The 13,038-nt window shown below is 33.3% G+C and overlaps 1 protein-coding gene across 12 annotated transcripts in view; it reads left to right on the top strand.

Moving 5' to 3' along the window:
• The window catches only part of CHD9 (chromodomain helicase DNA binding protein 9), a 194,854-nt gene that overhangs the window by 79,760 nt on the left and 102,056 nt on the right, over positions 1 to 13,038 (top strand). For all 12 annotated transcript variants that reach the window (XM_060132648.1, XM_060132647.1, XM_060132651.1 and 9 more), the window contains one exon: positions 11,329 to 11,440. In XM_060132648.1, coding sequence (XP_059988631.1) covers positions 11,329 to 11,440 — 112 coding nt within the window. The remainder of the gene's footprint in view (positions 1 to 11,328; positions 11,441 to 13,038) is intronic.

A 13,038-nucleotide genomic window follows, 5' to 3' on the forward strand; every position in this document is an offset into this window, starting at 1 on the left:
GTGAACCTGGTTCAAGAAAAAACAATATATAAGGGGAAATTAGAAATAATAAAATTGTAATAGAGAAACATGGATTTTTGAAAAATGTGGATTAATATGTAGGGAATAGTAATACAGTAGAGTATCTGACGTATTCTGTGATATTTGTATTTTTGTTAGAAATAGGTAGATTATTAACAGTAAATTATTTTAATATTGCACAGCATGATCAATTTAGTATTTGGTTTTAGAGATAGCATTCTTGAGAAAAGAGGTGAGAATTGTATTGGAAACATATTTCCATGGCGAGGTATTAAGTAATTGACAGAAAAAAAACTTGCTGAGAGTGGATGACTTTTTGATAGAGGAATTTATAAGTTGCAGGCAAGTAAAAGTGAAGCTTGCCATATATTATTAAGCTGTTGGAGTGAAACAGTTTCTTGATCATCTTTATCAGACAACCAAAGATTATTAACATGTTGGAGGAAAAAGTATGGTTGGAAATGAAATTCATATACAGTCTAGAGTTCTATGTTGGTCACTTGAAATATTTCATTACTGTGCTTTCCAATAAGCCACTACATTTTTGAATTGACCATTTTTAATTTTTCAGCGAAGAAGCATCATTTAAATATTAAGTTTACTTGCATCATTTTTTTTTTTTTTTTTGCGGTATGCGGGCCTCTCACTGTTGTGGCCTCTCCCGTTGCGGAGCACAGGCTCCGGACGCGCAGGCTCAGCGGCCATGGCTCATAGGCCCAGCCGCTCCGGGGTATGAGGGATCCTCCCGGACCGGGGCACGAACCTGTGTCCCCTGCATCGGCAGGCGGACTCTCAACCACTGCGCCACCAAGGAAGCCCAACTTGCATCATTTTAATTAATAATATTTCATGATGTATTAAATGTTTTCTTGTAAAGATTTTGTTTTTCTGTGAGTTTTAGAAGAATTGAACTTTTGCTAATATCAGATGATTTATATCAGATAAAATTAAAGAGAGTGTGTGTTGGAACTTAACCATGAGCAATGTGAAATATAAATTTCAAAAGTAACTAGATTTGTAGACAATAAGTTATGGTTGATATATAGTCAGAGTTGGTGTTTATTTAATCCACGTATGTGATGTGATATAATCTAGGGATACTAATCTGAAGAAAACCAATACTGCCTTGCCTCTGCTTGCTAGTGTGCTTGAAACCTTTTCAGTTTTTCTGTCACTTTCATAGATTAATTTTTTTTAATACAAGGAATAGAGTGTCCTTTTCAGAGGCTTTAATATAGTCTCATTTAATCTTTACAACAATTCTGTGAGTTAAATTGGGCATGCAGTATGATAATGTGGTTAAGTTCTTTGACTTTGGAACCAGTTGCACTTATTCAAATTCCCCCTTTGTCACAAGCAGTGTGACCTTGGACAAATACTTAACCTCTCCAAATTTTAGTTTCCTCAGACCTAAAATGAGGATAATGATAGCGCTTGCCTTATAGTGTTATTTTGAGGATGAAATGATTTAATAACACTTAAAGCATATAGAACAATACCTGTTAATAATGTTAGCCATTATTTTCTGAAAATATAAATAACATAGAGCTATTTAAGGAAAAAGCCAAGGCCAGGAGCCATGCCCCTTCTTTCAAGCCTAAACTCTCACCTATCTGCCTAGGTTCTCTTTCCATTAAGGCCCTGTTCCTAATAAGATGAATTTAAAAATCAAGCAGACAAATGAAAACAAACAGTTGCTACCTGGTAAGAAGGATAATAGGTTAACCTATTAATGTTTTTGTTTTTTTTATATGAGAATGCCTCTGTTTATCAGGTTAGCTAGAGTAGCATTTAGGACAGGTAAATTTTGTTTTGAAATATGCTTGGAGTTTGAAAGGAATTACATGGTTATGTGGAAGAGTGTAAGTTGAAATGGAAATGGCCGGTGTAAAATGAAGAGTGAGGTAGGACTGGAAACAACCTTCTTCTATTTTGATGTTTTTCATGGTCTTGGCAGTCAGGTTCTAACAAGCTGCCTTTCAAGTAGAAGAGCAGGTATTTCTTTAATAATGGTTGGTACGTAATAGATGCTCCATGAATGGGAGGGAATGAATTTTATGGAATGAATGAATGAATGGAAGATTAAATATTAAATGATGCCAAATGGTTGTGTTTGATTTGTTAAATCAAGATTAGAAGTGGCAAGGTAATCCTTCATTAAATTACAGGGACAAAACTAATGGTTTAGTAATAGTAGAGAGTTAAATTCTAAAATAAATTCATTCTAAGACTTCTGGTAGAATTTTCTTATTTGGCTCTCTTCGGTTTTAGATTATATAATAAAATATCACATGATTTGATTGAAGCATTTTTAGATTTATGTTTTATAACTTTGACATTTAAACTATGTTTCCATGTTGTCAGTTATAATTTACTTCTTGCATTAGATTATCAGACTGACAAGTAGAATGCCTTTGACACTTTAAAATGCTCTTGTGGCCCTGTAAATTTAATCAGTAAAGGTACTTCCTGATTAAAAGTAAAAAAATACTTTTTTGTATTATTCATAATTATTCTTTCTGTTTGTTACAAGAATGGGAGTTATCAGGTGCTAGAAGTAGCTTTTCTCTTTAGTTAAAGCAGAAAACATCTAAGTTAGGAAATATCAAATCAAGTTGGAATTAAGGGTGTCATGTTATAAAGAAAAACAGTAAGACATTAAATTAGATCTGGAACTTATATTGTGCCCTTCTTTGCGATAGTCATTCTGAACCCCCAAGAAGGAAGAAGCAAAATAACATTTGTTAATTACCTACCATCATGTGTATACATAGATATGTACATGTGTATTTTTAAACAGAACAAACATGTATGTCCACATGTATGTCTAGAGAGACACATCTAAATAATAATGTAAGGGAAAAATAATGTGAACAAAGTCTGAAGGGAAAATAAGATGAATCATCAGAAATTGGGAATAATCCCTTTATAGTCCATGTTAATAAAGTAACAGATGAGACCCTGATTGCAAGTATTCAAAATAATAAGAATTTAGTATCTGTTTGGATAAAATATAAATGTATTAATTAATTGTTTTTGGCATATGATAAAAAAGCACTTTGAAAAATATATGGTATAAATTTATTATATATATTTTAATTATTAATCATGCCATTAGTAGTCTCTATGTAAGTTCTATAATTTTTAAATGCCAAGAAGATAAAATGTTTTATTGATTTCATTCCTTACGTCTAAACTTAAAGTCAGTGAAAATCTGAAACATATTCATCTGCAGAAAGAATTGATATATACATTATGTATTATTATGAATGTAATTAAGATTTACAGGTCCATTTTTAAGATGTATACCTTTACATAAGATGTATTAGTAAGGTTTATCATTAATAAATGATGTGCTGTTATTTCATTGAATCTAAAATGTCATTGATTATAAGACACACCATTATATGTCAGTAAGAAAGAAAAAAATATATTGCCAGTTAAAACTATGGCATATCTTTGTTTATTAGGTGAATGTTTGTTTCATAGATGTTAACATGTGGGTAAAATGTGTATCTTAGGACACTGAAGTAAAGTATTTGATTTTAATGTTCCTATTTTGTCAGTATTTTCAAGCGTAAATGTCATTTTCTTTTTTAAGAAAGAAGAAATAAGTTTTTTAAAGAATAAAAATTAAACTGTGCTGATAAATATACTGCCTATGATTAATACTTAGCTAATACTTCACCTTAGTGGCTATATGAAACAACTCAGTGAATTAAACTTTTTGAAAAACATGATGTCCAGTCTTAAACAGGAAGTGATTGATTGATTGATTTTACTTTATTTTATTTTATTTTTTGGCTGTGCCACCCGGCATGCGGGATCTTAGTTCCCCGACCAGGGACTGAACCCGTGCCCCCTGCAGTGGAAGCACAGGAGACATAACCACTGGACCACCAGGGAATTTGCTAAACAGGAAGTGATTTATAATCCAAGTTACCAAAAATTTACAATACAATGCTGCTTTCACAAATTTAAGGATTAACTAAAATAAAGAACCACTTTAAAACTTGTTTTTTCCAGATGAATTTAAGCTAGAGTCTTGAATTGAACTTTAAACTGGAGTGATTGCATCAAGTTAAATGTGTTTCTTCTTCTAAAAAAAAAAAATACACACACATATATTTGATGGCTTTAAAAATAACCTCAGTGCCTTCCACTGGGCTTGCAAAGAGAAAAAAAATTATAGTGTAAAATAGTATTTTTGCTTGTTTCCTTTACTTATGATGAATTGGATGTATTAATTACAACAAATGGACTAATTGGATAAGATTCATTGTTTGTCTGGATATTGCAGTGAGAGAATCTACAGGGGGCAACTGCGGATTGACACTGTAGGATGCAGCTTGTTACACAGCCTCCATGAGTAACATGTGGGCAGGATTTAGATGAGGGCATAAATTGCATCTGAAAATCAAATATAAACGTCAAGTATAAACACTGAAGTTTTCTAGTGCCTGTACTTGTCAAATGAATTAACATTTCAAATTTATACTTATACTTAGTTTGAAATTGCCCTTGGCTGTCTGAAATAAGTTATGTTTTAATATTTAGTTCATTTATATGCCTGAATATCTGTTGCTGCAGTTCACTAACATTGATAACAGATCCCTTTCATGTTTTAAAAAACAAAACTTGCATAAAGCCTTTATTATTAATACAGTCTGTATTATTTTGTTGCTTTACTCTGTGATATTTCTAAGAATAGCAAACGATCAATTTATTTGTAGAATGTACATATAATGAAATTTTATTTTAGAATTTTATTTTAGTTTAATATAGTAAACTTGTAATTCATGATGGAAGAATGAAATGCTCTTTGGTAATTGGGTATTTTACTGAGCTGAAATTATCTTATTTCTTCTACTTTTGGATCATCTGATTTCCTTCAGATAACATTTATGGCTCTCAGTTGTCATTGTAGAGGCAATAGAAATTTCTGGTTGTTCAAAAGTCAATAAACTTTAACCTTAATGATTTTCTAAAGATAATGTAGTTTCATAATTCTCTTTATTCATTAAACTATATTTATTGATATTAAATATCTATTGACTGGTTGAAGTATAGTGTCATTTTATTTTAAAATCAATAAGATATGTTGGAAATAGTAGAGCAGGAGTAGAGAGACCTTTATTGTCTTTTACTGGACTTGTGATTTTAGCAGTTTGTTCTATCTTTCAGGGCTAAAGTTTCCCTATTAGTTTGGTGGGACCAATGTCTGCCTCGCCTATGAGGATCAACAATATTATAGACAAAAGCACTTTGAAATTTTAAGTGTTCTATAAGTATAGAATAGTTTTATTATCCTAAATATTTGTTCCTAGAGTTTTCTTCACTAATTATTTTGAGCCAGTGGTTCCCAAACCTGGTGAGAATTTTTTTACAGTCTGATTGGGATCCCACTTACTAGATCAGAATTCTGGAGTTGAAACCTACAAATTTGGGATTTGGTTTGGTTTTATTAGTTTCTATTTTGAACTAGTCTCACACTTGCAAAAATAGGTCAGAGTTCCTTTAGGCTCTTCACCCAGCTTCCTCAAATGTTAATATCTTATGTAACCTAAGCACAATGATCAAAATCAGGAAGTAAACACTTAACACAATTCTGTTAACTGATTTACAGACCTCAAGCAAATTGTGTCAGTTGTTCCATTTTTGGGAGCCAGGATCCAGTTAAGGATCCTGCATTTCATTTTGTTGTCATATCTCCTTACACTCCTCCATTTTGGAATAATTCTTCAGTCTTTGTCTTTAATGACACTTTCAACTTTTTTATTTTATTTTTTATTTATTTATTTTTTTTTGCGGTACGTGGGCCTCTCACTGTTGTGGCCTCTCCTGTTGCGGAGCGCAGGCTCTGGACGCACAGGCTCGGTGGCCATGGCTCACGGGCCCAGCCGCTCCGCGGCATGTGGGATCTTCCCAGACCAGGGCACAAACCCGTGTCCCCTGCATCGGCAGGCGGACTCTCAACCACAGCGCCACCAGGGAAGCCCGACACTTTCAACTTTGAAGCATTCTAGCCAGTTATTTTGTAGAATGTCTCTCAATTTGAGTTTGTCTTATGTTTCTCATCTGGAATCTGTATTTTTAACAAACAAGCTTCTAATGAAGCCTGCCTCACAGATTTAGGAATTACTGATCAATACCAACCAAATGTTTGTTCTTATTTGTAGTTTCACTTATATACCATTTTAGAACATATAATAAACTGATACGACTTCATTGTTTCCAAGAATCAATGTTCTGTGTAAGTAACCATAGTATGTGTATATGTATGTATGTATGTGTGTGTGTGTGTATAGATATATTGTTTTTTTTTAACTCAGAATTATGTCAATCAAGAATGACTTCAAGTTTTAGAATCAACTTTTTTCCTACAATGGAAATGTGCCTTTTTGAACAGAATGGGCATATGTAAATATTTTGGATTTCAGAAGTTTAGTAGGAAACTATTACATTTGAAATAGCTCTTACAGAGTTACAATTTGAAAAATAAATTTGCATGGGTTAAGGATAGTTAATGAGTTTATGAAATAAGATGCTACTCCAGGTCTATAGGAAAATATTGGAAGAAAATGCAGAATATATGAAAAATAAGATTTGAGGTCTTTTTAAAAAATTTATTTATTTTTGGTTGCCTTGGGTCTTCGTTGCTGCGCGCGGGCTTTCTCTAGTTGTGGCGAGTGAGTGCTACTCTTCGTTGTGGTGCATGGGCTTCCCATTGTGGTGGCTTCTCTTGTTGCGGAGCACGGGCTCTAGGCAGGCGGGCTTCAGTAGTTGTGGCACGCAGGCTCAGTAGTTGTGGCTCACAGGCTCTAGAGCACAGCCTCAGTAGTTGTGGCACACAGGCTTAGTTGCTCCACAGCATGTGGGATCTTCCCGGACCAGGGCTCGAACCCGTGTCCCCTGCATTAGCAGGCAGATTCTTAACTACTGCGCCACCAGGGAAGTCCCTCTTTTTTTGTTTTAAGTACAATTTTCAAATAATATAATGAAGGTTTATCTAAGGTATTATAGGAAACGTTTATATCTAACCTACCCACCTCTACCAAAAAGGGTGAGTGTTTAAGATTGCTTTGGTAGAACCTAGTATTTAGGCAATGTTTATTTATAAAAATATTGTTTAAGCAGCTTAGTCCACTGTCCTTAGAGAGTTTTCATTTAATTACTTTATACTACTAGAAAGGAAAAGTACAACCTCTTCATAGTCATAAATACAAAAAATTAAATATCTCTGCTCCTGATTTCATTGAAGTTTTATCAGTAGGATTTGAGTCTTGAAGCAGCCACACAGATACCATATCAGAATATGTATACAGAATTTATTTAGCTTACCAGACACTGAGAAAATTCCTTTTTAATCAGTATATTGATGGGTTTTAACAAACCTTGATCTGTATTTCATAGGAAATTGTTATCTAAGTAACTGAACTTTCCTGTCACTAGTGTTATCCTCATCTGCAAACTAGTCTAAAATATGCATTTAGGTTTGGAGATGGATAGCAAATGGGGGAGTGCATGAAAACTTTTTTACCAATCATTTTACTTTGAGTTATCCCTTACCTTGCCACTGAAAATCATCTGCACAAGTACTTTAGGTTATATTAAATAACCACAAGTAGCATAATGGTTACCCTAAGGAGGAGGTTGTTACTTGAAGAGAAAGCATGACAGGAGACTTCTGGGAAACCAGTAATGTCTTGTTTCTTGATCTAGGATCTGGCTATCTATTTATGTTCAGTTTGAGAAAATTCACTGAGCTGTATGTACTCTTTTGATGTGTGCACGTTTCTGAATTTACATTATACTGTAATATTAGTACACTATTAGTTTAGGAGAAGTGAGGGATTGCATTTGGGGCCATTTTGAGATTTTAATGTCTGAGATATCCATACTGATGTGTCCAATAAACAGTTGGTTTATTGAATGAATCTGAAATTTGGGGAACGGTCTGAACTGGAGATATGAGATTTGAAAATCTTCAACTTCTAAGTGGTTGTTAAGAATAGATTAAATTAAATTTCCTGGAATAGTATATAGAGAGGGAAGAAGGCTGAAGACAGAAATTTGAGAAATACCAAAGTTTAAGGGACTGGCAGAACAAACTGAATCTTGCTGAAAATCAACATACTAAGAGAAGAAGAGCCAAAGAAGTTTAGTGAGAACCAGAAGAATGTTGTGTCATGAATCCAAGGGTGCAGATAAGGAAAAAGTGATTAGTTATGTGTTGGTAGATAAAATTTTTAGAATTTCCGTCGGATTTGGCATCACAGGGGTCATTTGTGGCCTTAGACATTAGGAGTTCAGAAACATATTAGGAGTTTAGTGAGGCATATTTAATTTCTATTTCAATTCTTACTATGGTATGACTTTAAACAAGTAATTTAATTTCGCTAAGCCTCAATTTCCTCTTCTTATAAAATTTGCCCGTCAGAGCTGTATGACCATGAAGTGAGAGAACACATATAAAACCAGCAGAGGCTGACCCAGTAAACACTGAATAAATGGAAGCTATGAATATGAAAAGTAGTTTTAAGACTTGATTATAGTGGGTTGAAGAATGAAAGAAACGGTATAGATGACTTCTTTGAGAACTGTGGATAAGGAGGAGGACCATCATGTGGTATCTAATAGTAGATATGACCTCAAGGGAGATTTTTATTTTAGTAGGGAAACCAGAGTAAAGGAAAAGGGACCAGAAGACTGAGGAAATGACCATTGAAAGCAGGGAGAGGGAATAGCGTATAACTATGGTTGGTTCCTTAATGTTGTTTCAGAGTATCTTTTTGTACTTCCTCTGATTTCCCGGTTCCAACATAAGCTATATGTTTGCTCGTATTTATTTCACATACTCAGAAAAGTGCAAGTGAGATACCAAGTAAGAGTTACCATTATACTGTTGAAGGTGGCGATCAAACCAATATGAGAATACCCTGGGGATAAATCATTCTAGGATTTTTTTCTCACCTCTCATCATCCAGTCAATAACCAAGTCCTGTTGTTTCTGCTTCCAAAATGAAAAATTGTATCTTTCTTTCCCTCTTCACCCATACTACCATGGCCCTATATTTCACTCTTCATCTCTCTCACCTGAATTGTCAGTCTTATCGCTGGTTTCCCTGACTTGCATTTCACTTCCTTCTGGTTGCATTGCTCCCTTGTTTAAAATTCTTTTTTTCCCCCAATTTTATTGCGATGTAATTGACATATCACAGTGTCTTAGATTAAGGTATACAACATAATGATTTGTTGTGTGTATATATTGTGAAACTATTACCACAATAAGTTTAGTTAACATCTTATCACCTCACATAGTTATATATTTTTTTCTTGTGATGAGAACTTTTTAAGATGTACTCAGCAACTTTCAAATATATAATTCAGTATTATTAACTATAGTCACCATGCTGTTTACATCCCTAGAATGTTTAAAATTCTTACATCTTCCAATTGGTTTATTTTTTTCATTCATTCAAAAATATCTCAGTGCCATTTGTTGTCAGTCGTGAACTAGACAGATTTCTTTTAAATTCCTGCCATGTGGAGCTTAAAGCTGAGCTTAAACTAAAACATTAAGTCCTTGCATGTAATATAAGGTCTTCTGTGATCTTGACCCATCTCCTCCTGTAGTACTTTGTGTGTTACTGACATGCTCTTATCATTGCTTATTCTCATTCTTCTGCAATGTACCCTGCCTTTTCTTTTCATTACTTGTTGGACTCTCTTTCATCATTCAGTTCCCTATCTCAAACTTTACCTTTTCTGTAAAGCCTCCTTTACTCTTCAGTAAACATAAGGATTTCTCCCTTTGTCTTCACATTACATCTTGTGCTAACTTCCTCTTTAGCATTTTAGCTGGGATCATATTCTAACAATGATGTGTTAAGGTTGGGAACCATGTCCACTCTATCTTCAAATCCTAGAACCTAGGAAAGTGCCTGGCATATCACAGTTAGATATAGTTATACAGTTAGATTAGTTGAGAAATTACTGTGTGTTAAAGGCTGTGCTCAGACATGTATTATCCCATTTAATTCTCAACAACAATAGAACTAGCTATTGTAATATCCCTATTTCACAGGCAAGGAAGCTATCAAATAATTTGCCTAGTGTCCCACAGATAGGTAAATGATGAAATCAAGCTTTAAATCTTTGAAACTACGATTTCAAAGTGCATGCTCTTAACCTTCAAGTTCTCCAACATTAGTAAATAATTATTGAAAAAAATTTTGATATATTTCTGATATATCATACCTGAAAGTAAATATTTGGGGAGTTTTCTATGTTTGAAATACAGAAATCTAAAGTAGAATTTTCCAGGGACTTCCCTGGCAGTCCAGTGGTTAAAACTTCACCTTCCAGTGCAGAGGGTGCAGGGTCAATCCCTGGTCGGGAACTAAGATCCCACATGCCTCGGGGCCAAAAAACCAAACAGAATCAGTATTGTAACAAGTTCAATAAAGACTTTAAAAAAATGGTCCACATTAAAAAAAATCTTTTAAAAAAAATAAAATAAAATAGAATTTTCCTGATGGCGCTTGACAATCATTCCATCTCATCTGTTGAACCAGATATGGAAATGTGGGATGTACTTCTATCTTTGATCAGGAAAAAACATAGAAAACACATTTTTTTTTTAGACATTTAGAGTCAGTGTGTGTTAACATACATATATATACATGTATATATTAGAGAATGTAAACATGTACATACTATAGAAATATAAAAAAATAAAAGAAAGTTCTTACTCTTTAGGAACATACAGTATAGCTACGAAAAGCCTTAACTTAAGTGAAATAATCAAAGAACAATCAATTGGTAAAGTGTTTTAAGTAAGGTAGAAACTACTATAGGGTAGAAAGAAGTATAGAGGCTTTTGGAGAATAGGCGGGATTCAAAGGAATTGAGCGGAATTTGAAATAAATAGGTAGAAGGAAAAAAATCCCTCATTCCAAACCTACAAGATAATAAAATAAATGGATTACTTTAATTATTAAATAGTTATATCACCTGATATTTTTCTTATGAAAAATAATCTTGAGCCTAAAGAAACAAGTGATAGAATTTGTCTGCCTTTCTTTGCTTAGAAATATGTTAACTGTAGTACTGGTTTGTATTTGTTCCATTGGAATAGAGTTTATTATGTGAAAATGTCATTATGGATTTCATGATAAATAGCATCTTTGGTTGGACATTCAAGTGATATAAAATGGAAAAAAGTTTATCATGGGAATCTTAATTTGCCCCAAAATGGAAAAGTACAAAGAGATCTTACTGTTTGCTCTCTTTCTCTTGAAACAGCAAACTCATTATTACATTGGGTAAGAAACAAAAAAGAAAGAATGAGTCTTCAGATGAAATATCTGATGCAGAGCAGGTGCCACAGCATGCATTCAAAGAGGAAGACTCTCAAGTGAGTATTAAAATTTTTTCTGAGAAATGAAGCACTGGCAGAATTATTTAGATAGCATAATATTGTTTTATGGGTATTTATACTATAGTTTAGTGGTAAAAATACATTTTATTGTATGGTAGAACTTGTATGACAGCATTATTACAATATGGTCCTAGTAGTATTCCCATAGAATGTTAGACCTGGGAGGAAACTTACACATCCTCTCCAAACCCTCTCAGTTTTCAGATAATGAAACTGAAGCCCAGAGAGTTTAAGTAACAGTCCAAAGTCCCTCGTGGCTTTTAACATGGAGAAGTATCCAGTGATATTATCCTATACTTATAGAGTACTTTTGAATGAATTTAATGCTGGAGATATTAATTTTAAAAGTCACATACAAATGATAAAGCAAATGGGTTGAATCATTCCTAGAAATAATTCCTTTGGTCTGCTTCTATTGAAGAAAAGATAAACAACTATATTAAAAATCCCCTAATGTAGACAAAAATACTGTGCATTTTCCTTTTTCTTTCTTTTTGTTTTTGAATAGCTATATATTCAAAATAACCTTGTGAAGTTAAAAAACTATATATATAAATATATATATATATAGTGAAGGTCATAATAATTCAGGCCACCCTCTGCTTTCTAATAATTAAAGTACAACTATAGGCCGTAGGGGTGGTGGCATTTGTTGCATTATGGGGCCAGAAAGCCCCTGAATGGCCTTTCTTCTTCCTTATGCAGCTTCTTATCCAATGGGAGAGTAGTGGCTCAAGGCTCCTGGGCTGCTGCAAGAGTTGAGGTAAGGGCAGTGACTAAAGCTCCTAATATTATATGGCCTGGCTTTTTCTTCATATGTTATCCTTAACTTAGGCAAACTTATAATTATTCAACATGAGAAAATTAAGTTAAATTTTTACTAAAATAATGCTGGCCATTTTTCCATTATGTAATTAACAAACAATGAAATGGTAGAATAGGTTAACATGCACATTTTTTCCATACTTTTCACTGTAGTTAATTAGGTTGCTTTGACAGATGTGTTGCTTTAACACAAAAAATTTAATGGGGAAGGAAAAAAGAATTTTCTCGTAAACAATTATAAATCTATATTATTGATATATTTAAATATATTACTATATAAATGCTGTATAAATATATAAAAGTAGCTTTCAACCACAATGGATTGTCAAAATTTGAAGGCTTGAAAAGTAATGTAAGGTTTAGAGTCAGGTGGAAATCTGAAAACATGATTATCATACTTAATTTTTTACCTAATAGAGAGTAATGCAGTAGTCTAACTATATTTAGAGACTTAAGTTATTTTAAAAAGCCCCTATAGCACATTTTATTAGGATTATTATAGGAAACAAGTGATATCATAACGAACTATTCAGTCATTTAAAAGCATAATGTTTCTGACCTCTTATGTGAAGTGCTGTTGACTGATCTATTAAAGCCTTTAAGACATAAGAAGAATAAAGCTAGAAAAAGGAAATATGAAGAAAGAATTTGTCACTGTTTTAAATTGTCCTTCGAAAAACATTATGAAGAAAGAAAGCCAAAAATATCCACATTAGCCTAAAATGCGGACATTCAAATTAGCTTTGTAT

This window comes from Lagenorhynchus albirostris, chromosome 19, assembly GCF_949774975.1.
Source record: "Lagenorhynchus albirostris chromosome 19, mLagAlb1.1, whole genome shotgun sequence".
Taxonomy (NCBI): Eukaryota; Metazoa; Chordata; class Mammalia; order Artiodactyla; family Delphinidae; genus Lagenorhynchus; species Lagenorhynchus albirostris.